Source organism: Chaetodon trifascialis, chromosome 17 (assembly GCF_039877785.1).
Source record: "Chaetodon trifascialis isolate fChaTrf1 chromosome 17, fChaTrf1.hap1, whole genome shotgun sequence".
In the NCBI taxonomy this organism is placed as follows: domain Eukaryota; kingdom Metazoa; phylum Chordata; class Actinopteri; order Chaetodontiformes; family Chaetodontidae; genus Chaetodon; species Chaetodon trifascialis.
The window spans coordinates 21,134,305-21,152,142 of NC_092072.1; the positions used below are offsets into that span (position 1 = coordinate 21,134,305).

General features: G+C 40.2%; 1 protein-coding gene across 1 annotated transcript; it reads right to left on the reverse strand.

The window, feature by feature from the left end:
* Positions 1-1,629: 1,629 nt before the first annotated feature.
* On the reverse strand, positions 1,630-13,712 carry pdik1l (PDLIM1 interacting kinase 1 like). Its single transcript, XM_070985189.1, has 3 exons — positions 13,542-13,712; positions 10,250-10,545; positions 1,630-3,125 (listed from the first exon to the last, which is right to left on the reverse strand). The coding sequence occupies exons 2-3, from the start codon at positions 10,532-10,534 to the stop codon at positions 2,385-2,387; spliced, it is 1,026 nt and encodes a 341-aa protein (XP_070841290.1). The 5' UTR covers positions 10,535-10,545; positions 13,542-13,712; the 3' UTR covers positions 1,630-2,384.
* Positions 13,713-17,838: the final 4,126 nt, after the last annotated feature.

Sequence of the window (17,838 nt, forward strand, 5' to 3'; positions counted from 1 at the left end):
CCCTCACCCCTTTTACTCATTCAGGTCTCTCTAAATGGACTCAGATTTGAATATTCATGTCACTGCTCTTGTAGTACAAGCAGCCCTCCTTCAGATAATTAAATCTATGTTTGGGCAACATACGGATTTCTCTCAAGAGTAGATTTGTTTGCCATGTGTGGGGGAGTCACTCCACAAAGTCTTCTGAATGTAGGCCAGCCTGCCTTATTGTAGTGTGCTCAGTTATTTGGAGTTTGTTGTTCAAGGATAATTCTGGTGTATTACAACTTGGCTTTTATTTTCAGAGTTTTGGACATTATTCTATTGGTGATGATAACATTGTACTTGCCAAACTCATAGCTGAGATGAACACGGCGACACTGCCACAATGAAGGTTGTACACACGTTGTAAACAAGCCAAACGTTTATCCAGATTACCTAAACCACTATGTTTGGAAGTGAAACTGAAAGTGAGGGCATTTGAAATATTGGTACGATAATTTCTCATTACACAGAAAAACAGAGTGAGTCCAATGACTAACGCTGGCAGTTCAAACCAGTCTGTAAACTGTGATTAACAGTTACTAAAGACAGTTACTGGACACCATTGTTTTGTCTTCCACATACAACATACTGTAGTACCCAAGCATTATTTTACTTCTAAGGCCAAGAGTTAGCTTATCATTGCTTTTAATAAATGTTTATTCTCATAGGGACAAGAATATAGCATGGGCAAATGCTGCACAGCATTTATAGCCTGAGCTAGTTTGAAATTGTGAGCTAAGTGCATTATTATGTGGGTTTACAGACAGATCCACACATCCACTGTGTGGCAGCCTGTGTGGCACAGATGCTACAGTATCACAGTACAGCCATGTTTCCACCAAGTCCAGTTCAACAACCCTGGCTACATTAAAAAGTATCTATCTGTAGTGCAAATGCAAAACAGATCTAGTGTATTTTTAGGTACTTTCAAGTACATGTTAAGTATAGGTTTTCAAGGGTACTATATCAAAACTGTTTGGTGGAAACACAAGACCATGTTGCAATAAATGGTGTGTCATGCTATTTATTGGATTTGGGGAAAACACGGCAAACTCAGTGGCTCATACCAGTTTTCCAGACTCAAAGTTTTCATAAATTACCCCAAATTTTAAGTGGTGAATCAACGTAAACTGCATATGAGCCATGCTCGAAACCTTGACAGGCACAGCAACATCAAGTAAGGTGAGCACGGTTTAGCTAACGGTCAATTAACTGGGTGAGCACTGTTATCATCAACGACAGGAATGATGGGCAACACAATGAAAATAAGACCCAAGTAGCAATATAGTAAACCAGAATTACTGTACCCTTTAGGCTCTCTTACTCATCAACTGTGTGAGGTGCTTTGTCATTAAACTTGTGTCTCTGCGTTTAAGGCTTTATATACACAAAGGTGACCTGTTTTGATCATTATACATTCTGTTATACTGGTACAGGGTGTGTCTGGCACCAACTTATCTTGAAGTCTGTAATGGGCAGAAAGGGGAAAACACCAACCCCAAGCACCTGCTAGCTGGACACTTACTGATAAATTATCCCCCACCCACACAACCAACGAAGCAGACTTCAGAAAAAAATGTTATCTTCAAGCACCAAAGTTTGGTATTTTTCCCCTCCAAGACTACTGAGCAAAACTGACCTTGACAGTCGATAGTTTGTCTCCAAATAGCATCATGCTGTATGTTTTTATTACCTGAGCATTCAGGGCATATCTGCATTTGATGCCAAAACAGAATCAAATCTTGACATAAATATCAATGCTGGTGATCACATACCAGGCTGAAGTCAGTTTGTGAGTCAGCTTCTGTCAAAGCCGTAAATGGCTTCACAAAAACTTTCCACATATTGAGGTGATTGTGTTTCAATATTGGCCCTTTGGATAAATGTACGCTGTAATTATCACAGGATAATGTCTCATATTGCATTTAGTTAAAATTAGCACCAAGTCCAAGATGGCATTTGTAGACAAACTGTTTGACTGTCACTTTGACTTTCAATTTTAACTGAGTCCAGGACCTTTGGGGTCATTTTGTTCTTCCATCATGCTTGAGTGATTCTGTAAGGAGAAAGTGGAAGCTGTGATGTGATTAGCCTGAGACTAAGCTGCAGTTTTGAGCAGCAGCAGCGGTGGGTGTTGCACCTCTCCCCTTCAATATAAAGACACAGCTAGTAGAGGCCTGTATGTGCTTGGACAGTGGATGAAGTGTAAGCCATGATACAAACAATAACTATTCTAATTATTGTTCCCTAGTTAAAAAACAATAATCCCCTGTTATGTGACCACATAATTTAACAGTAGCTGATGAGATGTGCACATGTGCTTGATCAGCTGAGTCTGTGGGTGCCAGTTTGCTCGTCCATCACGTGTCCCAGTCCAGCTCTCTGCAGGCGATGCGAACCAGTCTGAGCTCCAGTTCAAAGGCGTCGGGCCGTTCCTGAGGGTTGGCCGACAGCATCTCCCTGATCAGCTGCTTCATGTGGCTGTTCATGCTCTTTTTCCTGGCAGGGATCAGCAGCTCCATCTTTGGGTTCTCTAACAGGGCCTCCCCTAAGGGTACAATCTCTGAGCCCTGCTGCACATAGCTTCCCAGCAGCTCCTTCTGAGTCTCCACGTCCACAAACGTGATGCGCTCCACCATGGCCCATATAATCACCCCCAGGGCGAAGATATCTGCTTTGGCCGTGTAGTGACCCTCCCAGACCTCTGGGGCCATGTAGAAGTCTGTTCCGCAAGCTGTGGACAGGAAGCACTTGTTGACGCTGGCCGGCTCCTCTGGGTTGAGCCCAGAGGTGGAGCAGACCTTGCTAAGGCCAAAGTCGGCCACTTTGAGGGTGGGCTCAGACGAACCGGTCGGTGTGCAAGCCTGGGAGATGAGGATGTTGTCCGGTTTGAGGTCACGGTGTATGATCTGGTTGCGGTGCAGGAAGGCCAGGGCACTGCCCAGCTGCAGCATAAAGCTGGTGTTGGTCTTGCGGCTAGGCTTGCGGGACAGCAGGTAAGCGTTCATGTCACCCCCGTCGCAGAAGTCCGTGACGAACCACAAGTAGTAGGCACAGCACGGGTCAAATGTGATCTCGCCTTTTAGAGATGTCTCCACCAGCTATAGCAGAAACACAGAAAAAGAAAACCATCATGAAGACAAAATAAAGTCAACATGAGACCGTCGGTGATGGCTGAGGGACAGTCAGCCTCTGCACACTGCACAAGTTGGGATGTGTATCAGATACTTTCTGCTGAGATTACTGTGGCTAAAAATATCAGGGTAAACAGTCTCATCATGATATTTGTTAAACTTTACTGAGATAAAGTAAATGTATTCGCTTGCTTTAGAATTTATCAAACCTAACAACACTGAATCCATGTATACTGCAACTCTGAAACCTTTGGAAGAACGTGATGTGTGTGATTGAGGCAGCAAGTTTGCTCTTTCACAGTCATGTAAAACGCGAGGTTGTTGTGCTAAAGTAGGCTAAAAAACTAACGTTAACAAGGCAAGCTATTAAGCTATGGCCATAGTAGCCAGAGCAAGACCAACGAGGAGCAAGATTTACTTGCTTTTCTGTGTCTCTGCCTCTGAATGACCAGGAGAAAGATGCTCCCTTGTAGCAAAAAATTAAATAAGTAAATAAATAAATAACTGCAGGTAAAGACAGTAGTGCTGTGCTGTGCTGTGCTGTGCTGTGCTGTGCTGTGCTGTGCTGTGCTGTGCTGTGCTGTGCTGTGCTGTCTGAAAACGGGTACACTCTGAAAAAGGCAGAAATCAGGGAAGAAAAACTTGACTCTAGTGTCACTGGCAATATCAAATGATAAGATGTACTTACAGGAAATAAAGACAAAGCATTACCTGAGACCCCAACAGACAAATAAGCAGAACCAAAACGATTATATCACTTAGGTCTGGTCTAGCTTACATGTTTACTGATACAGTGGGTAACAGCTTTGCAGTGTGAGGAGAAGAAAATGTCACTCATAACTAAACAAGCAAGGTTGCTCTGGCTTTATATTCATAACATGTTGTCTCCCGCCTTCCTTTGTGGGCCATTTTTTACATCAAAGCAGCGTGAGAGGCCTCTCATCTTTTATGCCTACTGCAGGAACTGAGTTCATTTAATCTCCCTTTTTGACAGCAGACCACAAACCTGTGAGGTTTCATCCATCGCACATTAAATTAAGATTAAATAGGATGTGCTTCTGGAATTTGATAGATGGTGTTTTGTATTAAACACATAAAAGCTACAGGTTTGTTAAAGAATAACAGCTAAATTTAATGAAGAAAGTTTCAGTGTGCTTACAGCAGAACGTTGTCCTTTGGGAAATCTGAAATAACTAAAAAAAATGCCAGAAGTGGAAGAAGCTTTCAAAGTGGTGAAAGAAGCTGAAGTGTTAGTTTATGTGTAAGCACTGAATGAAGTCGAATGATCAATTTAAAGTACTTAAAGTAGTTGGAGATTCAGATGGAGTTCAAGCCATGACAGGAACTGGAATCATCCAGGTTTAGATGATACATTGAGCTGAACATGTCAGCTGAAGTGTAATCAGTCCAAAACAATGGAAGATGAAAGCAGTGGATCTGTCAATTCTGTGTTCTGAATCTGCTGGAGCACGGTGCAACATCAACACGTTCCAGGCTCCGCTCCGCCTGCACACCACAGGCTGCTGACATGTCTTCACACTGCAGAGCTGTACAATAATCTCATCACGCAGCTAAATACAGCGGCTTGTGTCTGAAAATACAGGAGATGGGTTTCAATGTGATAATATGATATGAACCCAGAGTTGGTGCTGGTTGTTGGAACAGTGGAAAGACGAACCACAAGTGTTTTGTTGAGTTCTATTTTGTTCCTGTCAAGTTTGAATGGAGTGTGTTTTCAGATGATATAATTACTGCTTCTGTACATTGGGTCTGGCAGCTTTGACGTACCTTGACAGTGCACAAACCACCGGAGGGATTACATTGCAGCCTGTTTCACTGTTGCTGCTGCTGCTGCTGCACTCTCACTCAATGATGGACCAATTTCACAAACTGTTGTCTCCAACTTGGGTCCATAAAATCAGCTCCTGTTACTGTATGTTTCCCTTCATATAGCTCCTGTGCTTACCATGGTCTCATGTGTTTTTGTTGCTTACGTTAAAAACAATGGAAGCAGCAGTAACCACTTGCTGTCTGAACACACCTGTAGAGATGAACGCAGTTGAAATACCAGTTTAAGAGAAAGAGATGAAGACAATTGAAAGGAGTTGATGTGCAATAAGACTATACCAATGTTGTTTATTTCTTCACATTCAAAGCTTCTATTGAGGTTTTCCAACGAAAATCATCACACTAAAAAAATCTTCAACTTGAATGAAGTGATTCATTGGATTAAATGAGCTGGTCTTATATTAATGTAATTCATGGGGCAGTTAGATTGCTGCTCACAGGTGTGTGAGCGAAAATACTTTGACTGCAGTGAAAATGTTTTTGAGAGGCTAAATGCCCACAAATATGATGTGAAACACAATATTTTGTTCTATCAAGACATGTTTTGAATTTTGGAAATCATTACATCTATCGTTTTTCAATAAATATTGACTTTTGAATGTATTGCTCTTGAGTTATTGGAAATCGGATCACACGAGTCAGAAACAATCCTACACAGCCACCACTGGAATCTAATTCCAAATAACATCATAGTAGTAATAGCAGTAATATTTATTTGCAACTGTGCCTCTGAAATGTCAGTTTCAGATGAAGTGCGAGGGAACGTTGTGTCAGATATGTACCTGCTGACAGCAGCTAAAACATCAGCTGAAGATGAACTGTTAACTGATGAGTACAATTTTGTTCAAATGTCAGTTGAGGCTGGCTAAACCACAAATTAAAGCTTTTGACATAAACTTCTTTACAGGCAACACAGATGCTCTGAATATGTGTAGTAGGCAATTCCTGGTGGAAACCCTGCTGTAAACAAATGGCTGCAAATTGCCTGACATGCCACTACCCAAAGAATCCACTACCCAAGAAGAATAGATGCACATTGTCCCACAGTTGGTGCGGTCAGATAATTCTGCCCTATTATCATTTGTTCTTCTGTAAGCACGTACTGGAACATTACAGAGCAATAAAAAAAGAGCTGGAATAAAGGGATTCTGGGAAAGTGTCCAATGCAAGCGCTGCAGAAAATGGAATGGATGGTCTGACAATAGCCTGCGTGCCGCTGACAGACTATAATCAGGCACCGGCAGACTGCCTGTGTGCCCGCCGTCAGACAGCGGGGAGGCACTGCGACATGACAGGCTGCAGACAGGTTGACTGGGGAGGGGAGTCCCCCCCCCCCAGCACATACAGAGGAATATAAAGTGGGGTTCAACTGCTTATTTTTTATTGCACATGCATATATTTGTGCTGATATTCTCTGTCTCCATAACTGTAATCTCCAACCCCAATAACCATGAGTGTGCACAACCTATAACTGGCTTGCTGCCAAAGGCTAACTGCAGTAGAGGAACAATCATTGACCTTTATGTTAAACTTACCAGGTCTACATTGTCACAGAAAAATCTGACAAGTCATCTTTGCCAGAAGCAATGTGTCACCAGTGGTCGGGAGTGGATGGAAAAAAAAACATTCCCCTTGTAATCTAGGATGTGTCAGGGGATAACATGATACACTCTGCAAATCAAAACAGGCTTCCAATTCATTACACAAATTATAGTGTGAGTCTATTTTAAGACACAGCAACATGTGGCCAACCAACAAGTGTTTTTCAAACGCCTGCTAAAATATCAATCACAGAGGGTCGAGCTGGATTGCATTCCTGGCTGTTGTCTCCTTCCTATGAAATGTGCCACTATCTCTGTAAGTTGTGGACAGAATGTCTGGCCCTATGTTTTGCCAGCAAAGAGTCAGTCTACAGACATTAACAAGATCTGCTTTTGGCGGGGATGTAAAGCCAACCGCAGTCTTGAATAAGGCAAGCGTTTGGGGCAGATCACGATTATATATAGTCACTTTATAATTGAGGTTAATGGTTATATATGGCCAATCAGGCAAGCTTAAGAGATTTCTGTTAACTTTTGAATTTGGTCATTCTTGTTAATGTCCAAAAGTTGAGAAAAAAAAAATCTATCTATACTGCCAAGTCTGAACTCCAGTTATTGTGTCTGTGATGCAGCATATAGTAATGGTGAGACAGCAAACTGTCTGGTCAGAGTTAACCCAAAGCATATATTGGTAGCCTGGAGGGCAGCGGGAGCGAGGTTTCTGTTTAGTTTCATTTTGGGATGGTGTAACATACTTATCTGGTATCCACACCTGACAATTCTGCTCACTTTAATTCTCCACTAGTTGACAGTGTGGTTGTTCCTCCCTGACTATTACTGAGCCACAGCAGCTCTGCATCTATGCAAGTGTATCAAAAAGGAAAGAAAACCTGCAGGATACAGACCTTTCCAAGTCTGGGAATGAAACCAATGATGAATTCATAACTATGTGTAATTACAGCAAATCAGATTAAACGAGACAACTAATGTTCCAGTGACTGGTTGGCGCTGCCGGCTTACACAATCAGTAGGCTGATCAAATGAGCGATGTAGGATTTATCAAATGAATTATCAAAATGATTATAGCACACTAATTTGTAAAATGTGTTTCAAATATAAAACTGAACAAAGTTGTTTTTCCCAAACTGAAATAAATCACAATATGAACCTATGTGAAAAAAACACACACACACACACACACACACACACACACACACACACACACACACACACACACACACACACACAGGCTTGAACCATCTGAATACCTATGATTTTTGTGCGTTATGTCCATAAGAGCCTAAATCAATAAAACAGGAGACAACTAACATATTATTTCAACGTAAATGTCTTGAAAAGATCTACATACCTACACATTACAAAATACACAAATAAAATAATGCCCCACACCGTGTTCACTCGCATCAGCTTGACCTGTTACATTTTCAATCAATGAAAGTGAGATTGTGTGCACAGTTTCCAATTGGTGCAGGTCCACATGTCCTGGAAGATTTCAATGTCAGAAATATCCCATGTTTTTGTGTCTAAGTGGCTGATGGAGGCAAGAATTTAACCAGTTTAACCAGAAACAGCCGCTACATCGCTCTTGCCAAAGCCACCAGATTCCATTTACAGAAATGGAAATTTCATCACTGTAAAACACCCTTCACTCAAACTCGACAAAAAACATCATCTTTCACTGTTCCAACTATCACCACCAACTCCAGTTTGGTCAGAATAAACGCCTAATTCCTAACAATTTGATTACATATTTGAATTTAAAATATTCACTGACAGCCCTAATTCCTAGAGCCTCATAAGGACAACACAGCATAGATGAAATCAATATCATGATATATAACAGTAGGTTTTACATCAGTAAAAACATATGATCTGTAGATCAGGATTAATGTTTTCTAGTCGTTGACACTGAACTAACAATCCTGCGGTGTCCTCCTGTCTATCTGCACACAGCATGGGGGGATTATATTGCGCATTTCAGCCATGCTTCTAGACTTAGTGTAAGCTACTTGTTGCGTTGCTCCTTCTGAGTTCTTTGTACTGTTCTGTTGATTGAACAAATTAAGAAAAAACATGTTTTTACAGAATTGTGATTGTGGCAAAACTTAAATGATTTTTTTCATTTTGAAATCATTAAGTAGGGCAGAATCAAATCTTAATGTGACAAATCCAACCACAATTTTCTCCAATATGTCTGTCTGCTTTATGTCTCCACTCCGTCTTAACTAGCCCAGAGGCTGCATTGTTAAATGGTTTCAAACCAAATAAAAAGACACTCCTTACAACAAGACAACTTGCATGAGAATCATCATCATCATCATTTTCAAGTTTTCTTCACTACCAAAGTAACCCAATGACAGTTGGTACATTCAGGGGTGGGCTACATACAAAACACTGTTAATAGCTAATTCAGCATACTTTTAATGATGCCAATTTGCCAAAATGGAAACAAATGTACACTAAAAAAGTTATAGCCCACCGCTATGTCACTGACTCCATGACAACACTGCACTTCCTGTTTAGATCCCACAAAAGCTCCCACATTATGGGAATTGTAGTTTCAAAACTTACAGCACCATAACCCTATGCCCCAATCATATTATGACAAACAATAATAATGACTGACAACATCCATGAATATTAACTTTTTTCCATGTTGCTCTTTCAATATTTTTTATAAGACTCACAATGTAGGCACTTGTAGGCAATGTAGGACTAATTACAACAGCCGGCACGATAACCAACACTTTCACAAATGTTTCAGATATTGTTTGCTTGGATCTGACCTGATATGGAAAGCAATGTGTTTCAAGTTTTTCGTTCATCAGTGGCTAGAAATGCTGTGTGACTTCACAGTGTGAAATAAATCACCACAAAAAGGTCAATCAATTTCTTACTCTGTAAACAACATGCTTTTAGTCCATTCAATCAACAGAGCAGTATACAGAACTCCCAAGGAGCAATGCAGCAAGAAGCCTATAGTAAGTCTGGAAGGACAACTGAAACACTTATCTCTCCCCCTTCACAACACCACTCGGAGAATAAGTGGGAGTTCAGTTGTCGTGAGGTATTACAAAACTAAACTAAAACTACAAAACTAAAAATGGATTCAAACCAGTCGAACGCTAAGTAGTCATTGATTCACTAGTCACTGATAGTGCCACCGCCACAATCAATGATTAGAAATCATTAAATCTGATCTCCCACTCACATATTTTTACTGATTATTAGCTGAAAAGGATCAGTAACCAATTGATCAGGGATCAATCCCAATAAAATATATGCAGCATCTGCAGCATCCTTGCACCCCACCGTCACTTGAAGTGGGGGTGTGGCAGCCATGGTATGCATGAAGGTGTCTTTATTAGGCCACAACCCACCCTTCACCTAACTTCACTTCAACTCAGAATTCATTCTCTTCCATGGAAGGCTTTTACTCTGTTGAGTATGCATTAACAGCAAGGTCACTTTGCAAAAACTTGTCTGTCCTGTTGTGTACCACTCAGAGGAAAGTAAACCAATGAAACATTCAGCTAGTACTTGTCCAACATGATAAATAAAGTAATCAGGATCCACTAGAGTTTGATTACTGTTTGACATGAATGCAGCGTCAGTGCAGGATTACTGTTAAACTACATTGTACTACCCCCAACCCTGTTCCAGTGAATCCTGTGTGCTCACCTCCAGGTAGAGCGGGGAGCTGGAGCCGTGGTTCATCCTCTGGGCCAGCTGGTCCCGCTGCAGGATACACTCCTCCAGGTGGATGACGTTTGGGTGCTGGCTTTGGATGCTGCTGAGGGCCCAGAACTCGCGCAGGGCCAGCTCCACATTCTCTGGAGAGTGGCAGCGGATCTTCTTCACCGCCACCCGTGCTCCAGTGCGTTTCACTACTGCCTCATAGACCACGCCGTAACTGCCACGCCCCACCTCCTGGATCAGCTCGTACTTCGGCTGGCTGCTTACCATCCTAGTCCTCACTGGGGACAAAGAACATGGGGTTAGTTTCTATTGATTCCATTTCTGTTTAGTTTACATGACACCTGTGTCATTTGCTTACGTGCAGCCTGGAGAAGAGAAACTCCAGCTTTAAGCCGTGCAAAACAAATTCATTCTGAAGTTCAGCAAAAGCTAGCATGCGGTCTAAGCAGCCCAAGTTGACCTGATCAAAGTGTGTATATTGCAGTGATTAAAGCTCAAAGTTTCCTCTATGTGTTTCCACAGACAGTGTTTCCTTGCTAAATCGTGGTACATATTACTAACTGCATTACCGCAGGTTTGATGCCTGAACAATACACCAGCACTAAACCTACAAGTGAAAGCCAGCACAAAGACACAAAGTAACTCTGTCAAAGCAACATATTAGCTTCAGCCAAACTTTAAAAATACTTTGGATTTTACCATCCATCTCTTACAGTGTGATTAGGAGGAATTATTACAAATATGACAGCCGACATTAGACAGACTTGAAATGCAAACCTATAGTTTAACATTAAAAAAAATCTCAAAGTTCCTTGTTCCCTGATCCTTCAGTTGAATGTTTGGGCTTTGCTGTGCAGAATGACGTCTGTGCAGAGTTTGAAACTAGAAGGCTGTTTTCATATTCATCTGCTGAAAGTGGGAGGATTCCCTGTGCTTACAGAAAATCGAAATCACAGAGAATGGACTTAACAGTGAAAGAGGGCACATCTTGTGTCCAACAGTTAAACCTTGTGAAATGAAAAATTATTGCACATCTTAGATTCTGGAATTTCAAATGAAGGATTAGATGAATTTTAAGGATTTTAACAAGATAATTGAGCTTTTTGTGGAAAGACAAGATCAGATAAATTATTATTCAAAGTACAGTACTTTATACACCTTAAAACATGTGTGGCGGGGGTCTTTAAAGCACAGGTTTAGTATTTGCTGCTGTTATTTGGACATCATTTATTAGCAAGCAGCCGCATAACTTTTCTTTTAATACATCATTCAGAATATTAGGTATTTCCCCCACGTCTACAATCCCCAAATATTTTCCTTTTGCTCTCTCTTGTTTACCAGTAAACCTGACATCTTGCCAATCACAAAAGGAATATCTTTTTATTCTCAGTTTCTAGTTTTTTCTTAAAATTCTTCTATAAGTTTCCTGCCCCATTAAAAAAACTCCCCAACAAAGCTACATAATCTCTAAAGTTAAAGTTTTCACGTGGGTGTTACTAGACTAAACAGATCGAGCTGCTCCCCAACACTGGCCAGTTGATTGGTATGCTGGGGCGAGAAGGTGGGTGGCATTCCGATAGATAATTGATGTGTGTTCTTGTTCCCTGAAGCATAAACAATTTTTTTTTTCCCTAATAGACACAACTGAAATCCTTCCTGCTCCTCTTATTATTACCTAATATGATGGCAGAGCACATTATATAAGAACAGCAGCTATAGGAATCTGAACACTACACGCAATACCCCTCAAAAAAACAAAAAGAAAATCTCACACTTCAACCACACCACATATCGGAGCCACAAAAACTACCACTGCGTTAAAGTGACAACACGCTTCACGAACTGTATCTGTTACAGGCTTATTATTTCCCATATTGAGGTAATGGCTTATGCACATCACACCAACATGTGATGCATCCCAGAGATTGATATTTCACTGAAAGCATGCGCTGCAAGCAGTGTACATTGAAAAAGGGAATGTCAAATCTTGCCATCAGGCTCACTCTTCCTTATTATGAAGTTGCATAACCCTGATAGACCTGCCAGACCAGAAAACAGCTCTAAGGGCTGCAGCTACTGATTATTTTTAACAATCCAGAAAGTTTTCGAACAAAGAATTCAGTAACCAGAAAAAGATACTGAAGAACTTTGTCAAGTTCATATGTGAAAGAAATTAAGGCTCAGCATGTTTAAATTATCTTTAAATCTTAAAACTGCAACAACTTCTCATCATTCTCATAGTCATTTAATATGTCAGTCATTTTAATGATTGATCAATTCATCATTTAGTGCACAGTGATTTTGTCAAAAGATATCAAATTTTAATTATTTTAAAATTTAATTAAATTAAAAAATTTTCATATTTGAAAAGCAGGAAAGACAATGTGTATGGTTGTCAGAAGTATGCTTGATAAATGCCTTAATTTGCTGTAGATTCATTTTCTGTTGATTGACTAACTGATTAATAGACTGACCGTTTCACCATTACATCTTAAGTCACATTCCTTAAACTGTTCTGTTTTCAATAAGAAACTATAAGCATAAGCACAACATAAGTTTAGCTCTTTACCAAACCTACATCAAGTTAGCACAGCAAGAAAACTAATGATGCTAGTCTACCACACTTGAAACAACTGGACGATCAGCCACTGACAGCGTGCAGACCAACTCCAACACCTGCCTGTACTTGGCTATTCAGTAGACAAATCATAAAACTTAAACTTAATGTCAAGATGCTTGACACTGTTAGACGTGGACGTGATGGACATCTCCAATAAGTCAGAAGAGAAAGTCTCCTTGTCACAAAGAATGAGAGCCAGCAGGCTAACGGGCTAATTAGACATCCACTTGCCTGATTGGCTAACAGGCTAACAGCTATGTGGCCTGGCCACTGTCAGCTAACGATGTTGTTGGTTAGCTAACGTTAGCTTAATCACGTTAACACCAGCTAACAAAGAGTCCAGCTCTCGCCAGCACAGTCGACATGTATGTCTGCATCTAGCTTATATAATTCAAACCTTAAACGAGTCTTTCGCTCTTAAAATGTACTAACATTGGGGCATGGAGGAGGCGTGCATGGTAGGCACTGGGTATTGACAGTTTATTGTCCTGTACGTGTATGTGCGTGTGCCATGCAGAAATTCAACCACATTCCTCACAATACAAACACACCTGCGAGCCAAGTAGACAAGTAGCCACAGCAGACAAAACAACAGTCTGAATGTAGAAAAGGCTACAGTTGTTATGCTGCAAGTTGTCATCTTTTCAGTCTCACCTTTAAATCGTTTCTCAGGGGTTCATTTGTTGTCTTCCTCACTCTCCCTGGCAGCCATTACCGCCGCACACGCTCTGCTCGCACAGTCAAACCAAGGAGGTTTTGTCAAACACTGGACGTGAGAGCGTGCAGCTGCTGTGCAGTACAGCGCAGCGGGAGCCAAAATGAGACGACTTCCGGCTGCATATTTCAAAATAAACTCCCGTTTGCAAAGAACAATAGAACAGCCGGTACAGACACACTTACACACACACACACACACACACACACACACACACACACACACACACATACAATTTTCCGATATATGAATAATATCAAAATCCAATGTTGTCAATCAGAAACTTCCATTCCTTTAAAACAGTCTTTAAAACAGCATTTCGCTAATCGTTTTGTAGTTACTGTATACTCATGATGAATAAATTAAGGCACAGCGACCATTAGCAATTTTAAAATAATAAATGAACCACATTACTTCCTTTACAGGATATTTTCACAAACATTATTGAGTTATACAATAAATGTACGGAAATAATTGGTGCTGTATGTGTTAAATATGACCGTGTCCCGGTAGTGTAATTGTAGAAGTCTCATTACACCAAACTGAATCCCATTATAGTATATATATATATATATATATATGTGTGTGTGTGTGTGTGTGTGTGTGTGTGTGTGTGTGTGTGTGTGTGTGTGTGTGTGTGTGTATATATATATATATATATATATACTAACCCTAACCCCCTACTAAGCATGTGTGCATAGTAAGTACAGTTTAATGCCAGGCCCATGTTGCAGAATGGCAAACTCCATTAACGCCATTATCTGTTATATAGCAAATTCAGCCTATTTTTCCCGAAGGTGACAAATTCAAACGATATAGTTTGATATGAAATCAAAGCACTTCCGGTCTTATGGTCGACCAAATCTGGCTAGCTTTACGTGGTTCCCCAAAAAAAAATTTCAGTGAAACGCGGTCACACACTGTCCTCCCCCTGAAACCTAACTGTCATCTACATAGGGTGGACACAATAACATGAACACCTGCACAGATTTATGCACTCTATTGTGCTGGTCCTGCCATCCTGCCTAAAGCCTATAATTTGACATTTCTATTGAGATAATGACACAGAGGGTGGCGGGCCAAGTTACACAGCCAGATTTCTTCTTTGTGGAATTTTTTTTTGAATAACATTCAAAATGTGAAATTTGCATCCATGTCCAGCAAAAGTTTAACAATTGGTACAAGAAACAGATTAATGAAACACAAATCTTCTCTGTGTTACATCTTTAATTTTCCATGAAATTGCAGCACACATTATATCAGTTGCAGGGTGAACAGTCAAATAAGGTGGGGAGACAATCTGTACTCAAAGACTCAAAAACTTTATCATTCAGTTAAATAAGGCTACAGCGTGTGTTCTGCACAATGACGAGTACAGACTCGTACAGACTAAAATTATACCCAATGTTTAATCCAAACATTCCTTGTCAGCACAGTCACAATGAGGGTGGACTTGGTATTAGAGTCCCCAGAAAGACAAAAACTGTGAGCCTGTCTACTCTGGAAGGTGAAGATATGGATTCTCATTTAAAGAATCTAAGTAAACATCTTATTTGTGTATTTATCAGTTCTTGTGTGTCTCGTACGTCATTCAGAAGCATCACTTTGGTCTTTAGCATAGGGTCTCTTGTTATACTGGCAGCAACAACAGGCATAAAGATAAAGAATGCATCACATCAAAAAGGAGATGTAAAAAAAACAAAGTAATAAATACTTGAAGAGACAACTTCATACACAAAAAATACAATATATACAGTATACAATACTGTTTTTTGGACATCCTGTTCTCAAGCTGTCCAAAATCACACCTGAGGTAGACTTGTATAGATTCTTGACAAGACAATTTCTGTCTTGGTCACACATAAGAAGCAAAGCACAAGAAACAAGACACAACACTGGGACTTGGGCTAGATTAGAGTATTATACATGATAGATTAGACCCCACTGTACTGCAGCTATAATGATCATTATGGTGAACTCAAGCACATGATATAGGTGTAATGATCCTCAATGATGATCAATACTGATACTTTCGAGCATCCTTTGAGCTGTGCAATCTGTGGGCCCAGTCCAGTCCCCTTTTAACATGAAAAAGCTAATCTATTATTCTACTCGCGATCATGCAGACACACCATTGACATTATTCCACAACACATGAAAAACCCACACTGATATGTACAATAAACACAACATCATGGTGACTTTGAAATATGGTGTCATGCTTGCTTTGACTGAAGGAAATGAAAAAGTGGATATCTGCTGTGTCATCTCTGAATACCAGTTTTGGTATCCATCAGAGCAGGATCATCAATCAGTGCTAATGGTTTAAAAAAAAATCTTTTGGATGACTTCAGTAGCTTGGCCATTTGTCGACTTTTATGTATCTGTCTGATTTTGAGTTCATTCTCGGTCTTATTTAGTGATTCACTGTTTTAATTGCCTTTTTTGATTCTTTCCCTCAACCTGCTTTGCTGACTTAGTGATTTCATACATGTCCCCTAATGTCTGTGGGTTATGGAACCACTAGCCTTGTTAAATGAGAAAAAAATACACCTACCAAACTCTATAAAGCTCATTAATTAACAAAATTTGATCTTGTTTGTTTAATCCATAACAGGAATGCAAAAATAACAACTGCTGGTCTTTAACATCACTTTTCTGTTTTAGTGCAAATTAAACAAACACGATATATGGTGATAATTCATGAGTGCTGGTGGCCATTTTTTTCCAGGCTAGAAAGTTCCACCAGTATCCAAACTTTATGTTTAGCTAGGCTGAACACGTCCTGAGTCCAGCCACATAGTTGATTCATGAGGTTGCTATCAATCTTCTCATCTCACTGTCATAAAGAATGAAAATCAATTTGTTTCCCAAAATGTCAAACTATTTCCTCAATGTTATAAATGGAGTGAATGTAAAAACTCTCCCTGAATAGAGACAGACTCCAAAGCCTGAGTGCTAAACAATGCTGTAGCTTGTTAGTGAGCTAACTGGCTAATCTTGGGAGCTAGCTCAGTTGCTAAAACCATTTGGATGTCACAGCATAGGCCAGGTGAAGACATGTTAGGCGACATAATAACAACTCAAGTCTTTTGAAATACTTAAACTATCACAAACAACAATAAAGCCTGCTACGTTCTCTGCGGCTGGTGTTTTCTCGAGTGGAGAAATGTCTCTGCTGCTAAATATCTCATAAAGACACCACATTGTCCATATTGACGACTGATCCAAATGTCAAACACACTAGCAAATCCCTGGTCAGAAATGCAATGATACACAACGTTAAAGGTGTTTAGAGCGGATGGTTTCTTTAACTCACACAAGATTGCCACAGTGCTTGCTGCTCTGTTTCGTGTGGCAGAAAATGACATACAGATAGTGCACGGCTCATCTGGCAGATGATGCTCTGGGTCAGTGAATAACTTAGACATCTATACACATCCTAAAAGAAACTAGGTCAAAAAAGTTCAAATGAAGATGCTAAATACAGTAAACTCCACGCAGCTCCATAATAGACACTGAAATGCTGTGTTGTTTCTGTGCAGTGAGAATATAGTCAAGTTGAAGATTTGCAAAATTACATTGTCATAAAATTACACTGTCATAATTAGAGTGTCAGTAAGCAATGAAACGGTAAAGAATTTACAGACAGACATACAGCAAGTGGGTTGAGTATTGAGTTGGTATTGAAAAGGTACAGATATCTTTCTGAGTCACAGCACAGGTCAAAGTGTTCAGTCTGCCCCACAGGGAGAACGACTCTGAATAAATAGCTAATATAAAAAGATAATATCTACAAACATTTAGCCCCTCACAGAATTGAGTGAAGGCATCTCAACTCCTTCCTCCTGCTCCATCTACAACTTCCAAATACAACTGAGTAAATACTGTTGATGTGAAAAAATCCCTGATTCATATGTGTGAACATTCCCTTTGAATTATTACTGTTTGCAGACAAAGTCTGCCATACAATCAATACCGGTCTTGCATATAAGTTCAAGTAACGAAATGGTGACTTGGTCATTAAGACATACACGTCCCCACTAACGGACAAAGGTAGACTTATTGTTCACAGATACATGTGTGGTGAAGTCGTGTTGTTTTTAGTGGGATGTGACATGTGACAGCAGCTCTCATCAACCCTTTGGACAGTGGAGGCTATGGCACTTACGTTGTAACATTCACTTTTCACGATGAGAACTTAATGTTAATGTCATGTTTTTTCTCTTACATTCA

What these genes read in the sequence shown, in the direction of transcription:
- pdik1l (XM_070985189.1), bottom strand. Translation starts at nt 10,534, where the DNA reads ATGGTAAGCAGCCAGCCGAAGTACGAGCTGATCCAGGAGGTGGGGCGT. An exon ending in GCTCCCCGCTCTACCTGGAG is followed by an intron (nt 3,126 to 10,249) that starts GTGAGCACACAG and finishes TTTCTGCTATAG; the next exon opens with CTGGTGGAGACATCTCTAAA.